This window comes from Apostichopus japonicus, chromosome 8 (assembly GCF_037975245.1).
Source record: "Apostichopus japonicus isolate 1M-3 chromosome 8, ASM3797524v1, whole genome shotgun sequence".
NCBI classification, from domain to species: domain Eukaryota; kingdom Metazoa; phylum Echinodermata; class Holothuroidea; order Aspidochirotida; family Stichopodidae; genus Apostichopus; species Apostichopus japonicus.
The window spans coordinates 3,771,200-3,787,338 of NC_092568.1; the positions used below are offsets into that span (position 1 = coordinate 3,771,200).

Consider the following 16,139-nt stretch of genomic DNA (forward strand, 5'->3'; position numbering starts at 1 on the left):
CTTGTACTATTTAATTAGGGATCAAACCCTAGTGTCATTTAATTCAACCCAGAAAGTGACTGGGAAGGGATTTCAAGAGAAGTTTGGTTCTTTATTTAGAAAATGAACAATGTAAAACTGATTGGGAAATTATGGACAGTGGAAAAGAGCATAGAAATATTAGTAAATTTAGTAATATGGTGTCATTAATTCATAAGCATTAGTATTGAGTATTATATGTATATTGTACTGTGTGTGCAAAGTGTTGTTTGCTATGTTGTGTAAACAATTTGTAAATGTAAGTATTATGTTTATATTGTGTGTGCTATGTAGTGTGATCAATGTGTAAATTATGTTAGTATTTTGTGCATATACAGTAGTGTTGCGTGCTACATTGTGTGATGGGTGTGTAATTGCTTATGTTGCGTGTATAAACTGCGTATGCTATGTTGTGTGATCAACTTTGTAAATGTTAGTATTGTGTGCATATAGTGTTGTGTGCTCTGTGAGATGAAAGTGCTAGTATTGCGTGTATTTAGTGTTGTGTGCAATGTTGTGTTATCAATGTGTAAATGCTAGAATTTTGTGTATATACTGTGTGTGGTATGTTCCGTTATCAATTTGTTAATTATGAGTATTGTGTGTATAATACTGTATATATACTGTGTGTGCTATTTTGCGACCAATCTAAGTATTGTGTGTCTGTAGTGTGGTCTGCTATGTTGTTTTATCAATGTGTAATTGCTAGAATGTGTGTGTGCTAGTGTGGTGTTATCCATGTGTAAAGTGTTATATTGTGTGCATATAGTGTTGTGTGATGTGTTGTGTGATCAAAGTGTAAGTTGTTAGTATTGTGTGTATTTACTGAACAGAAACTAACAGTCCAAAAGGCAACCTCAAACAGTAGCTGTGAACATCCAAATGATGTTTGTAATCACCCAAGATGATTGAATTATCGTTGAAAAATCGGCCCTGATAATTATTAAACAATTTAAAATCATCCCTGTTTGTAGATGGTTGCCACCTAATGGCCAGCTCAAGCATATTTTACATGCATGTTATATATGGCTTAGTAACCATTCAAAGGTTTGTATCATGCTGACATTCCAGCAAACATTTGTTGTACTTTAAATGTTTATCAAATTTCCAGGTACATCGACTTTGCAGAGAAGTATGACCGCTGCGTCTCTCATGAGCCTCAGTACCATAACCACCCCCTTCGCTACTGCCAGAGGCAGGCTTTCTCGCCTCTCCTCAGTTTCTCCGCCATCAATTCCAGTCCCAAAACCAAAGAGAAGCTTTGACTCACATAAAGGTTACTTGCACCGCTCTTATTTCTTTGCCAGTGTTGTAATTTTTCATTTTTCTTTTATTTGTTTGGCTTTAGTCCAACTTTGCAGCAGTAGGCAAGAAATTTACATAAAAAGAAAAGACGCCTCATCTGCACTATAATTACAAAATACAAAAACACAATAAAATTGCTAGTTTATATGATAATATTCCTTTTATTTCTTTTGTATGTCATGCTGCTTAATTAAAAAAAAAAAATTCCAGTTCACGACAAGGTATTCATCACAGGACAATATCTACATGGAGGTGATTTGGAGGTTGCATAATTGTCTTTTCATTAAGAAATGCCAATTTTGTGGATCAAGTTGTCACAAGCTATAAAAAAATGAATTTTATATCAATATTGTAGGACACTTTTTGGATTTGAACTAAAATATAATAAGTGTCAGTAATCTATTTTTTTGCACAGACCCTAGTACAAGTGAGAAGAAATGGCTGGGTTTGCTCATGTTTGATTTGAAATATAAAAAAAAGGTTACTTTGTGAACACAGTATCTTGGAAGTATATACCACTAACACATAATTGTATTTAGGCCTCAGGCACCTTTCCCTAATATTTCATATTTATATTTTTTACTCTCATTCCCTGTAGTCTTCAAACCTGCTTTTTGAGGAATTTTATGCTACTAAACCCAGTGATTGCAAATAACCATTTCTAGTGAATGTTACAAAGAAATTAAAGAAAACGTGGTGTATTTAATTTTTTCTTATTTGTGTAATTTACCAACTACACAGCCTTCCTGTCTTTTTTTGCAAGTCTGTATGTTCCAGTCATTAAATGTTTTTATTAAAAAATAGCCTATTATGATCATTACACATTTTTGATTTCCTCACCTCAGTCATTGTATCACTAGATATGTGTACTACGGGATCTGACACTTCCAAGCCAGCAGCTTTAGACAATAAGAATACTCTGCCCACCACACCCCCCAAGAAAGAGGATTGGGTACCGGATGGGACAGTCACTCACTGCATGAACTGTCAAACTGAGAAGTTCAGTATGGTATGTCTTTACTCATCAGTCAGTCGCCATGGTGTTAGCATATGGGAAGCTAAGAGTACTCCTTCTAGTTAGTTTATTCTATGCACAGGTGCAATATGAAGTTCCAGTCAGCACCAAAGACCTCAAATCCCAAGAATATATATATTTCTTTCTTATAATATTTAATATCTTAAAGGGCATGTTCTCTGGCACACTCTCATACTGCCTTGAAATATTGCACACAATAAATACTTCTTCGACTACAAAACACTTCATCCTTTCTATCACAAGGTGTCCTCTCACACCCCTCGCACACCTCTCTCCAGCTGAGTTCTAGCTAGTCCCCTATTCCTCTCTCTCCACAAAGCTGTACATTCCTTATTGAATCTTCTTATTACCAAGTACAAAGAGACAGTCAGTCTATCCAATACAAATGTGTCTACCTAGCTCTTACTTCCATATGAGTATCATGTAATCCCTACTTTTATGTTTCTAACCCAGCTTCACTATTCTTCATTTAGGTTAATATTCCTTTCCCCACCCCTGATTGGTGTGGATGATGTCCTACACTTGCAATAACTAATCCACTGTGCAGTAGTTGATTGGAGATCTTAGGCTGTGAATATAATTTGTAATGTTGGCATGAAATTGCAATACTAGTAGCCCCTACCAACCTAACCAGAACCAGAACCAGCCTAATTGAGGATGTAGGACCCTCTGGATGAGATAGCATCTGTGCAATGGGAACGATGATGTAACATATGGATTCATAACTGTTCTTGGAAGTGAAGTTCAGTGATGTGTAGTGTATAAGAGGCAGCACTAGACTCCAATGAAGAGCTGAAATTACTTATCTCTTGCCACTCTGTAGCCTGGATGATATCCTGCCCTGCCCCCACCCTCAATCCCTTTATATGTAATTTTGTCATTGGTCATATATATCTTTTACCATATTTTAAAAGTTACCTTCTTCCCTTTATATGTAATTTTGTCATTTGACATATTTATGTTTTACCATATTTTAAAGGTTATCTTCTTCCCTTTACATGTAATTTTGTCATTTGATATATATACCATATTTGAAAGGTTATCTTCTTCAGTACATTGAATCACAATGATCCTTCTTGATGTACTCTTATCTTCCTCAAACTGCAGTTGAATAGGAGGCACCATTGCCGTCGCTGTGGACGCGTTGTTTGCTGGCGTTGTTCTCAGCTCAAAGCAGTCGTGCAGGGTTACGGTGAAACCCCAGTCAGAGTTTGCGATCAATGTTATCGTGCCTTCATTATGCCAAGGTAACCAATCGATAAGCATCGTCACATCTTTACTATTGATCTAAGGTGACATTTCCAGCCACTTTGACACACAACCCCCATTATCCCCTTAACCTGCTACCTTGTCTGGTCAAGTTTTATCCAAGATCATTAACAAAAATTTGAAAAAAATGTAGAAATTATATATGTGGAGCTTTCATGCATATTTCAGCAATTTCATCAGCAGTTTTTATGTGTTTTACATACAAAACACCACCACCAAACCATGTCATTTTCTTTAGACCTCAAGGTGGAAAGCTGAGCTCAACTCCTCATTCTCTCGACAAGAGAGGGCTAGGGGTGCACCTTTCTCAAAGTCTGACCCCATCTCCTGTCCAAGGTGGTGGTTCAAGGTCAAGGTCTGGTACACCTACATCTTTTGAGGTAGCTCAGGGGGATATGATTGCCCCACAGTACATGCAGGACATGGAGTGGAAGCTCAGCCTCGATAGGAACGAAAATATTACAATCAGGGAGGACTTTTACTACGACAAGGTACGTCAAACCCTAATTGACCAGGATGACTGAAGTGTGCCTGATGTGATACTTCTCTTAGTTTGTGGATTCTTCTTTCAAGATTTCACATGACCTATGATCCTGTAGTGAACATAACATTGTGGTGGTCACATATTCATGATCCTGTAGTGAACATAACATTATGGTGGTCACATATTTGTGATCCTATAGTGAACATAACATTGTGGTGGTCACATATTTGTGATCCTTTAGTGAACATAACATTATGGTGGTCACATATTTGTGATCCTATAGTGAACATAACATTGTGGTGGTCACATATTTGTGATCCTATAGTGAACATAACATTGTGGTGGTCACATATTTGTGATCCTATAGTGAACATAACATTGTGGTGGTCACATATTTGTGATCCTATAGTGAACATAACATTGTGGTGGTCACATATTTGTGATCCTATAGTGAACATAACATTGTGGTGGTCACATATTTGTGATCCTATAGTGAACATAACATTGTGGTGGTCACATATTTGTGATCCTATAGTGAACATAACATTGTGGTGGTCACATATTTGTGATCCTATAGTGAACATAACATTGTGGTGGTCACATATTCAGAGTAGTATCATCACTTTAGTAGTATCATCACTCTTGATTAGTATCGCCACAATGTATTAGTATCATCACACTTGAGTAGTATCGTCACACTTTATTGTATCATCACACTCGAGTAGAATAGTCACACTCGAGTAGTTTTGTCACACTGGAGTAGTATGGGCATACTTCAGTTATCAATTCACTTTAGTGGTCTGGATAATGCTATCACATATAACCTTCATTACTTCTGAAAGGATATAATATAATACACAAATCAACATAAACTTATCTCTAAAACACGAATACACCAAACTCACATGATTATGTAATCTAGTCTTTACATTTGATTGGCAGTTTTGAGGTGTATTCATCCTAAAATGGTGACATTCTTCCTAAAGTTTTGTTTGAGATTTCCTTTTAACCCTTGCATCCAGCAGATAAATTATTTCTAACGTAATCTAAAAATATTGTGAACATTTTGAGTCAAGGAATGTCCTATGTTTAATTTGGCACCATCTCATCCATGTTTTCTTGAAAACTCACTGCTTATGTTACACGTGAATTGCTCAAAGTTTTGTTTCTAGTTTTGTAAGTGGAACCACATTCCTCTTTGAGTGTTGCAATTAACATGTTCCAGTCTCTCTCTCTCTCTCCAGGCTCCCAATACATCTCTTTGTCAGTCTATTTTGGATTTACTTAATGACTCCTTTGAGTGTGGAGGACATCTCTTACAATTTGCGGAAACATTGTCTGAAAAGCTCAAGCCAATTAGACCTGGGGTCCCAAACCCTGAAGTTGACCATTCTTTAATCATAAGGTGGGATTGCCATTTGTTATATTTTGTTAATGATCCTGATAGTAACAGGAGTTCTCTGCAATACACTGATATCTATGTTTCTAGAAGGCTGTTATGAAAATGCTGTATTTATCTGGGGCAGTTCATATATAGAAAATGTAATTTAGTCATTACATAATATAACTTTCTTATTTAGTTTTAGCAGGAAAATGAACACTTTAGATTGTAACTAAAATAGGTATATATGTAGCAGGTATGCTATCACAAATACATTTTGAATTTGACTCACATAATAGCATTAAAACTACCATATATCTCAATGTCACTAAGGTATTTATCACTATAACACTATGGTGAATGCTTCTTGAATGTAATTCAGGTATATGTAGCATTAATAATACAGCGAATGTTACTTGAATCCAACTCTCGCAGGCCGTTTTGCTAAAAATCTGCTGCTGTTTTACAGTCACAGTACACATGATCTATTAATATGTAACGTTTTGCTTTGCTAGGTAGGCGCTTCTGACAACACTTGTGTCATAGGGGCGCGGTATAAATGTACATTATTATTTTCATTATTATATCATCATTTTAGCATTTCTATGCCTCATTTCCAATACAGTATGATGAGAACCTTACTATTCAATGCCAAACTGAAGTTTGCCCACGGGGAGGAGAGCAACTGGGTAGAGAAGTGTGACACATATCTTAGTACGGTAGATTTACTCAAGTTGTTTGTGGCCAATAACTGTGCCGACATCCCAAGTATCCAAGAACTAGCCCAGGCAGAGAAAGCCAGGTAAGAGGCACAACTCTCCCATGTGACTATATTCATTCTCCTTCATTTGCACAATCATTTTTCTCTTTTTTTTTCATCTGAAGTGGTAGAGATTTTCATCAGTTTTCATTATACCATTTCTAAAATAAGGTAACATGGAAATCGTCTAAAAAATCCCGAGAAACAATACCAACTTAAGTGTCTCCTTAATGTCAAATTTTATTTAAGTTTGTTTCTTTTTCAGCTTTGATTTGATATTGTAGATTATTAAGTTGTTGTTACCACTAAATCTCATTTTCAGGAACGTCCGTGACCGCCTCGTGAAAAGTGAGCGACTTTTGCTAGCGATGGAAGTCTCTACTAAGTGTGGTCTTGACAACACAGCAGTCTGGTCAGCCTGGGGTTCCAGTTGTTTGAGGGCCGGAGCGTATGAAATGGCACGGTTTAAGTTCTCCAGAGTTTTGAAGGTATCTAATACTTTGTGATAGTTACAAATTATCTGTAGCAGAAAGGGCTCCATCTATCAAAATTGCAAGTATAAATTGTTTTGAGGTTTTGATATTGCCTTATTGGGAGACTGATTTGTAAGTGACATGGACTTCCCTGACCTGAGCTCTCTAATCAATCTAACATATGTTAAAAAGGAGTTTATGTGTGGCAAATGGTGAGCTTGATTTTACAGGATTAGTTCAAGCAAATGAATTTATGTTTAGCAGCTTGTTTGAAGTACCTTTAATATCGAAAGTTTTTGAAGTTCCGCTAGCCATGTTTCTGATTGCTGTTTTGATCAAATTCAAAGAGAGAAAAAACTGTTTACAATCTGCTTATCTACTGCAAACAGCTTGTGTAAGTAAATAAATGTAAGACTTAGAGGGCCTTGCGTTTAGATCCTACGGCTCGGATCTTCTTAAAAGACAAACTGTTAGCATTCCAGAAGATCCTCCCAGAAGAGTCAGACCCTCTCAACTTATACATTAGACCAAGTTCAAATGATTTCCCCCAACCTTGTTTTTGCACAAGCGGAAATTGAAAAAAAAAAAGAAGCACATTCATGTGGAAAATTGAAGATTGTTTGCTTGCACTAGGTTCTGATATGATCTAATATAATATTCTGCATTTGTTGTAAAAACATGCAATCTATGTAGAACGTTGTATATATGAAAATTGCACATGGTGACAAATTAATGAGTAACGAGGGAACGAATGCATGGCCATGTAAGAAAATATTTATGAATTGGGAGAATGTGCTCTTTTGGATTCACTTCTACTAAAGCGTGCATTTCATTATTTTCTTTAAGCCTGTCAACGACAAGAATCTCTGTCATCCTCTTCCTAAGCTACTGAATGATATCATTGAATTCCTTCAGTCCTCACATGCCAAGACTATCAAGGTAATTAAACCATTTCTTATAAACCATCAATATTTTATAGAGTTTTTCTATGAATGAGGTCTAAGCTATAAAATATCAAGTAATTTAAAGAAGAACATCAAAATATGAAAATAGCTGCAGCAGTTGCAAAATCCCCCGCTGCAAAGCTAAGTAAATATAAATCAATAGAGATTATCACTGCAGAGCAGCGTGCTGTCATATGCCTATTGTGAGAACCGCAGAGCACAGAAGATAATGTCATTGTACAGCATAGCTTCAGTAATGCTGCAGCCCCCAGAGCGTCCTACACTGGACACTGTGTCCAAGCAGAATGTGCAAGATAACAGTCACATATGTCTTTTCAGACAGAGAAACATTTAATAATACATTCTCTCTAAGGTGTTAGTATCTAAGAGAGAAGGAGATGGTAAAAAGCAATGGAGTTAAGCTTGTCTAAATTTTGGCTCAAACGTTTAATAAATAATACATAAATTAAATGGTAATTAGATGATCTCAATTCATCCTCTTGATATATGAAGAAATACTGGAGATTTATTTCATGACAATACCATCACCATATTGTGTCTTACACTGTGTTTTCTTGCAGACTCAAGATATACTTGATGCATCTTCAACATCCATTAAAGACTTCATTGCTGCACCTCATATGGTAAGATAATTGTATTGAAAACCAAGTATTGCTGGCCATTGAGAAATGTAAAACAATTTCCTCAAGAATTGATTGGGAGTTTCAAATTAAGACAACTGCTGCAGTTGTTATGTTGAGTGGACGTCTTTTCTATCAGAAGCTATTATTTTGTCCTTTATGATCAAAGAAGGTTTTGAAAACTGGCCTCCGAGCTGCCGAAGAATCATCAGTTTATGGTTGCACACTTAGAAATAAAAAATATATAAACAAAAAACAACAAGGAAATGGAAAGGGACTTTGGAAAAAATTTATCATAAAAAGAGAAAGTTGCATCTTTAAATCAAGATAAATATATCTATATATATATATATTTTTATATTCTTTCCATATCGACAGGATGGTTATTCCAAAAAGAAACTGGACAGCCCAGCTGCCAAAGAATGTTTGTATTACATCAACACATACTGCCCGTACCTGACAGCCATTCAGTTCTACATGAAGTATGATCTGCTCTCCATGGCCCTCGATTACCTCATCAAACACGTAAATAAACAAATCTGTTCTTTCACAAACAGATATAATAATACGAAAAAAATGCCTCTGTCTATCTTGAAGGGTGCTTGAAGTACTCAACAATATTCCAAGGCAGGAATAGGTCAAGGGAATCTTGTTCCTGGTGAGGTTTCGAGACATTTTGTGAGACATATCTTCTTGAAAGTATTAACACATCAGTGTCAAGAATAGCCATTCTGTTAATCTGTTATCATTCTGTTAATCTGTTACCATTCTGTTAATCTGTTATCATTCTGTACAGAATTGTTCCGGTGAAGTATTCCTGGAAGGGTTATTCCTGCCTTGTCTGAAGAAAGGTGAACTGGGTATGTTAGAGGAATACATGGTCCGTCTAGACCCTACCCTCAGTATCTGGGACTCTCACCTTACTGCGGTATGCCGACACCTCAACAAGAACAAACTCAACCATGTACTCTACCACCTTCAAGTATTCATGAAGGTGAGGCCAGATGCGTTCATTTATGAAATGCCATCGCTGAAATTTACTGAAAGTTGCAAATCTTGATATACCATTTCCCCATGTACAACTTAGAGCATTTGTGCTAGTATGTTGCTTTATAATACTGCAAGTGGAGTTTCATAGAAAATATATAGTTGCATAGAAAGTAGGATATAATCTGAAAAAATCATTTCATAGTTTTATAAAAGTTTTTTTCGCAAAGTATGTCACTCTGTGCATGTATGTGTTAATAAATGCATGTAGTATTATATATAAAAATGTCTTACTTGTGGATATGCCTAATACAAACCAAAAATCCCATGTCATGTATTCCCTCCCATCCCCACTCTTCCCAACACCCACCCCCACCCACCTCCCTCCACCCTATCAGTGTGCTATAGTTTCAAGGAACTGGTCATCTCTATCACACAACATCTCTTTCCATTCTGACAGGACTTTGTCCGAGCAGCGATGCTGTGTATTCGTTTCTACCAGGAGCGGGCCACTTCCTACAGCGAGTTGTTTGATCGCCTGCATCATGTACGACGAGCCCACGATCACTTGAAGGCCATGATGGAGGACAAAGAGTGGGGCAGTGTACCCCGGGCCTCAAATCAAAATTCAAAGTCTCCAGCCGGTTGGGGTGGGGGTAGAAAAGAGGGAGATGTCAATGTACGCCTCACTTTATCGCCATCAGATCTGACAAAGTAAGTTGGTCATGGTCTTGTTAAAACCTGGTCCTTACGTTAATAGGGGTTGCGTGGTGGTATATTATTCCTGGTATGCTTAAAGTAGGCTTTCTTTAACTAGCTATACGTATAATTTCTTTTTGTTACCTAGACCAGCTCGGGTTTGCAGCAAAGAACCTGACAGAAACAAAACCTCACTTTACCTAGATTGAGCAATATGCAGGAGGGTAGGTGGGTAGGCAGCTCATGAGCAAGACCTAAGGGGTGCAGGGTAGGTGGGTAGGCAGCTCATGAGCAAGACCTAAGGGGTGCAGGGTAGGTTGGAAGGGTGCTCATGAGCAAGACCTAAGGGGTGCAGGTTAGTTGGGAAGGGTGCTCATGAGCAAAACTTAGGGGTGCAGGGTAGGTGGGAAGGGTGCTCATGAGCAAAACCTAATGGGTGCAGGGTAGGTGGGAAGGGTGCTCATGAGCAAGACCTAATGGGTGCAGGGTAGTTGGGGAGGGTGCTCATGAGCAAGCCCTAAGGGCTGCAGGGTAGGTGGGAAGGGTGCTCATGAGCAAGGCCTAAAGAGTGCAGGGTAGTTGGGGAGGGTAGTTCATGAGCAAAACTTAAGAGGCCAGCATCATCCCAGTTGGTGCAAGATTTTTTAAGTTTTCTCTTTTCAAAAACTCTTTATATTTTCCATTTTACTGTTTTGATTTCATATGTTAAACAAAAAAGCAAGCTGGCTATTTTGGGTCATGCATCATGAATTTGATATTATTCGTTGCATGTTTTTATATTTTCAGACATATCAATACAATCTTAGTTCAGATTGATGTCACCAAGTTCCTCCATGGTGTCATGGGTAATAAAACGACTTCTCAAAAGGCTATCGCTGTGGCAGGGGCCTCCGCTACCCCTCCAGCTGCTGCACAAGCAGGTCAAGCCGTGAAATTGCCAACATTATTTGGTGGAGGCAAAGAAAAAGCTGAGGTGGCATATAGAGTAAGTGAACAATGCTGCCATATGGGAGCATAATAAACTGGAGTCTCCCCCCTCATTATACAAAATAGAAAACAATTATCGGATGGGAATGGGGGGGGGGGCTGAGGGGGGAGAATGGAAACTTTGTTGGTAATGTTGTACACATATTTGCCTCGTAAACAAATCCTGTAGCACTCTTAGTAACAAGAGGTTAATTAGTGATCAAACTGAATTGGGAGTGGGGATGAATCAGATTTAGGAATGTTATATGTTATTGACAAATATTTCTTTGCTCTTCTTCTAACTTCATTTGCAAGTTCTATCAAGATATCTATTTATTTGTCAGTTTATAGTAAGAATAGTAAGAAACAAATTACTGAGTGCCTGTAGTCTGATGTCCAGGATTTGTTGTTTTCTTGTTTGACAGGTTTTGATGAGTGGCAGTACCATCCCAGAAGGGTTTGATCTTGCATATAGAATTATACAGGTATGTAATGCATTATAGAGTGATAGTGATAGAGGGAAATTAAACACTTTCTTGAGGTGTGTACTTTTGTTGCCATATTATGTAATAAAATAACAAATTATTATTTTCTTGTGGTCATGGATTTGCACTAATGGAAAATTACTAGAATTACTGTGGGTCAAAATTGATATTTAACTTGAACTGAACTTGACTTGACTGAATTTAACCAAACTGAACTGAATTTGACTGAATTTAACTTGAACTGAAAAAAATTATCCCTGAAGAAGGCAATACATATATATGTGAAATTTTAAAAGTCTTGGAACGCTTCTATATTTACATTGAAATCTTCCTCTTTTCCACCTCCCCTTTATGACATACTACCCATAGACATACTCAATGTTATATATTTGTTTCCATGCAGGACTTCCGTCTCCCCGACTCTCTTATTTACACCAGAGCCGGGAGACATCTTGCGTCGCTGGGTAAAAACAGGGACATCGAGCAGCTTCTGGGTTGTATCAAAGGTTTGATGAAGCATGATGAATGTGACGAGGTGGTAGCTAACTGCATCCGGGTCATGTCTGGAAACCCAACCCTTCTGAAAGAGGCAGAGAGTCTGATTAAACTCATCAACAGTGATTCACAGAAGGTAATGATGAGTTCAGCAGATGGGTTGTATGACAGATGGTACGGATGTTAGGAATAGAATTTAGGATTAGTTGACAGGAAAAGGTCAGAGAGGATTGGAGTTATAGTAGTTATCTCTTTGAAAAAACCTGGTATCTATTAGACAAGAGGTCAAAGGTGAGAGAGGATTGGAGTTATAGTAGTTATCTCTTTGAAAAAACCTGGTATCTATTAGACAAGAGGTCAAAGGTTAGAGAGGATTGGAATTACATTAGGTATCTCTTTAAAAGAACCTGGTATCTACAAGATGTCAAATGTCTCTGAACTCTTGTCATGAAAATGTTAGTTAAAATGAAAATTGCATTAAAAGATATTCAACACCCAATCACATGGCCACAGTGGTTCTGCATTATGCATTAATAATCTCTAAGATATAATGTGGCAGACAGAATTGAAGCATGCCATCTTATATAAAGTTCATATTTCTTTATATACATAGTAGGAAATAAACCAAGATTTGAATTCCAGACACCCATCAAAAGATAATAGTATTTCAGCATCGGTGCGTCTCATCTGTGATTTCCTTGGCTTGCCATTTATCCTGCATGATTTCTTTAACTTGATTATGGAATGTGTTCAAGATCCTGCCTCTGTTTGAACTGGCCCTGTTTCTCTTGTTTTTCACTAGATAAATGCTCACATCATATGTGGTAAGTTAAAGAAGGCTTATCTCCTGGCAGTCAGGGGAGAGAGAGGAACGGAAGATGTCAAGAGGATAGCGAGCGCTGCGGAGAGAACCGGTAACACAAAGATCAAGGACATGTGTGACCAGTGGCTAAAGAAGAAGGAGATGGAACAGATGCAGAGGAGGGATGTGGCAGAGGTGATGAAGAAAGGTGGACGTTACTGGGAGCAAAGATGAAACCAAATGAGAATGGGGAAGCCATATTTATGGAAATGTCATGTAGGGATCTAGATGAAGGGAAGATAAAGATGTACGGATTAGAATAAAAGAAACTGAGAGGAAGGAGGCACATGGGATGGACTGGACTGACTTGAACTAGATTTTTATATTGAGCAGACTGAGGGTGATTAAACAAATATGTGGGTGTGGTGAAAAAACCAATCAGAATGGGTGAGATAGGGACCTAATGGTAACAAGGGTCCAAAGTTTCATGTTTAGACATGGGAACGGATCATCAATAGCTATGGTGCTAAAAACAGTGTTTAATACTACACTCTGGTGATTTTGAGAATGCTAAAATGATGGTCAGGTCTGTTGAGAGCCAGGTCAGGCTGTGTGGAAATCACACCAGTGAGCACCCTTAGAAAGCCTAATATTACGAAATGAGGATTGTTTACGTTGTGTTTATCCCATGTTTCTTTGGACCCTTTATTAACCATGGACTGAGCCTACAGTTGTTTTACCTCCCCCCCTCCCCTCCCCTCTCAGCAGGTCTGGTGATGGTTGGGAATGCCTTTTCTTAGGGTTGAAAATGCAAATACATGAGATGTTGGCAAGTATGCATGTCAGGTATCTTGTGTAAATTTATTAATCATTGTTATTTTGACATGTTTTGGAGTGTAAAAAAATGAGGGGAAAGGTGGGGGAGGGGGGTTATTGCAAGGGGTTAAGTTTTGGATGTGGAGGAAAGGAGGTATTTAAAGGAGTTTCTAAGTTGATTTTTTTTTGTGTTCCTCTGTGGTATAATGTGAAGGGCATTAGGAAGGAAGGCTGAAGACTTCCTACCAAGTATAATAAGGCAATAAAGAGATACTTTCATATGGTAAAAGTCAGATCCAAATGCCAAATGTTTTGAATGGATGTTTCACTGGAGTGCCTTACAATCTGACTTTTGCACAAATCCTTCTTTTATTTACCTATTATATATATATATTTTTTGGGTAATTCTGCTTTTGTATAATTTTACTCTGCATATCTATACATTTATACAGGACCCTCCCTGACACATGCACACTGATCCTGTTGCTTCCAATTCTTTTGCTTGAGGGATAATGGATAATGCTAGTATAAATTTGTTTAGTAGTGGGTCAATGCATATGAAAACCATTATTTAGTTTAGTGCAATTCTGATTAAATAATAATTCATAAGTTACTTCCAGCATTGCAATAGGTTCAGACTGCCTTACAAGCTGTATGTTATTCTACTATGGAGAAAAATCTACATAACCTTGATTTAAGATGTGAAGTCTACCAGTGTTTGAATTTTGTTGAAAGTTTTGAATGGATGCGGGTACAGGAAGAGGGAAGGGTAATGGCATGGGAGGGAGAAAGGAATCAAACTAATCTCCCTCCTTGCTTGATGCAGAACTGACTACATTGAAAATCAGTAGATAAGCTGAAGTATACTCAAGGCAAATTATGAGATCTGTAATACATTGAATCATGTTCAACTATCTTTGACGATTTTTCAAGTTGGTACAGGGGTGTCTAGAGCATTCTAGGTTAGGCAGACAATTGTATCATTATGTTAAGTTGTATGAGTAACAAAACAGTGAGCTACTGTATACACAGTTACACTAACATCTGTATTGTTACACAACTCCTGAATGTTTTGTGGGGTGACTATATATTTACAGTATATATATATATATATATATATATGGCCATATACAGCTAACATGTTGGGTGGCTATATAGCTACTGTACATAAGTGACTATACAGTTACATGTTGGGTGAATTTATAAAGTAACATGTTGGGTGACTATAGTCTTGCATGTTGGGTTACTATACAGTTACACGTTGAGTGACAATATAGATACATGAGTAATATATGAGGGATATATACTGTAGTTTGTAGTGACCCTTGACTGCATACATTTGATGGAAAAATCACACAGGTATGCCACTGACTCTGTGTAGTAACGTAAGTGGCTGATTTCAGTTAAAAGATGGATGGATCTGTTATTAAGTACACTGAGCACAAGTATAGTTGCTGTTTTGGAAATTTTCTTTTGCTTTCAATAACATGAAAAATGGGTAATCAGTAGCCCTGGTTTCTTGTACCAACAGTAATTAGAAGTTTATGAAATACTCAGTATTGGGTTTGCTGTATTCTGCTTTAGCAATGATCAAGTAATTGTGAATGTCTGCTCAGAGAAATTAGCATGTTAGAGTAAGGGAGCAATGAGTTAACTTTAAATCATGTAAGTAGTATCGGGTAGTCTGTAGGGTTTATTTCTTCTTTCTCTTACAGTCTATACTTTTATTTTGGCTCTGCCATAGTTTTTTTGAACCAGTGTTATTGAATATACCATAATTTTTACTGTTACTTTATGCTTATGCCAATGATTAGGACACTGCAGAAATCTACAATTCTCTAGTTAAATGATGCAGAAAATGTCTCAGATTTTTTTAAATGGACAATTTGTCAAATTTAGAACAAAGCTATTTTCTTTTCTATATTGTCATTAATTTATCTTTTGAGACCCTGCATTTCATTGCACACAATTTACTTTTTCAAAGAATTATCTTGCCCGTGTCTATTTTGTAATATATCTTAAATAGTTTTTAAAAACCTAATTTCTTTCTATTGTTTACATAGGGTACATTTGAGCCACAATGTTGTGTACTACACATTACTTTCTAGTTTGAATGAGGTTTAATGTTTTCACTCCATTGATGACATAAATTACATGTGTGAACAGAAGCTTGGGAAGAGGTGACTTTTTTCTACAGTATGAAACAAAATATCCCACTTGAAGCATCTTCAATGTCTGTTATCATCGTCTTTTTGTGTCTATTCTGATTTTCTCTTCTAGCCATGTGGCGAGTTTTCTTGAAGACTTTTAAGGTATTTCTTAAGTACTTTTGAAGACTACTGACAGTATTTTTGAAGAGTACTGGCATTACAGTCCACTTTACCAATTTTTAAACCATTCTGCAGAACTAGGCTGAATTGACAAAGAAAATGACAAAGAAACTACAGATTTAATGGGATTCCCCCCCCCCCCCCCCCGCCTTTCCCTTGCAAAAGAGAACAAGCAGTTACATGAAATATAAATAACTGACAAGGGTGCCTTTGGACTTTTTAATCAAATTATGAAGAAGGAATGTTTT

At 37.2% G+C, this 16,139-nt stretch overlaps 1 protein-coding gene across 1 annotated transcript in view; it reads left to right on the forward strand.

Annotated features, from left to right (window-relative positions):
- The window catches only part of LOC139971108 (zinc finger FYVE domain-containing protein 26-like), a 48,434-nt gene extending 32,641 nt beyond the window's left edge, over window positions 1-15,793 (forward strand). Inside the window, exons 27-42 of the mRNA XM_071977310.1 lie at window positions 1,130-1,294; window positions 2,169-2,332; window positions 3,467-3,606; window positions 3,867-4,119; window positions 5,357-5,517; window positions 6,119-6,295; window positions 6,576-6,741; window positions 7,573-7,665; window positions 8,252-8,314; window positions 8,690-8,836; window positions 9,108-9,305; window positions 9,759-10,012; window positions 10,784-10,982; window positions 11,389-11,448; window positions 11,852-12,079; window positions 12,746-15,793. Coding sequence (XP_071833411.1) covers window positions 1,130-1,294; window positions 2,169-2,332; window positions 3,467-3,606; window positions 3,867-4,119; window positions 5,357-5,517; window positions 6,119-6,295; window positions 6,576-6,741; window positions 7,573-7,665; window positions 8,252-8,314; window positions 8,690-8,836; window positions 9,108-9,305; window positions 9,759-10,012; window positions 10,784-10,982; window positions 11,389-11,448; window positions 11,852-12,079; window positions 12,746-12,979 — 2,702 coding nt within the window. The 3' untranslated portion in view covers window positions 12,980-15,793. The remainder of the gene's footprint in view (window positions 1-1,129; window positions 1,295-2,168; window positions 2,333-3,466; window positions 3,607-3,866; window positions 4,120-5,356; window positions 5,518-6,118; window positions 6,296-6,575; window positions 6,742-7,572; window positions 7,666-8,251; window positions 8,315-8,689; window positions 8,837-9,107; window positions 9,306-9,758; window positions 10,013-10,783; window positions 10,983-11,388; window positions 11,449-11,851; window positions 12,080-12,745) is intronic.
- The last annotated feature ends 346 nt before the right edge of the window (window positions 15,794-16,139 follow it).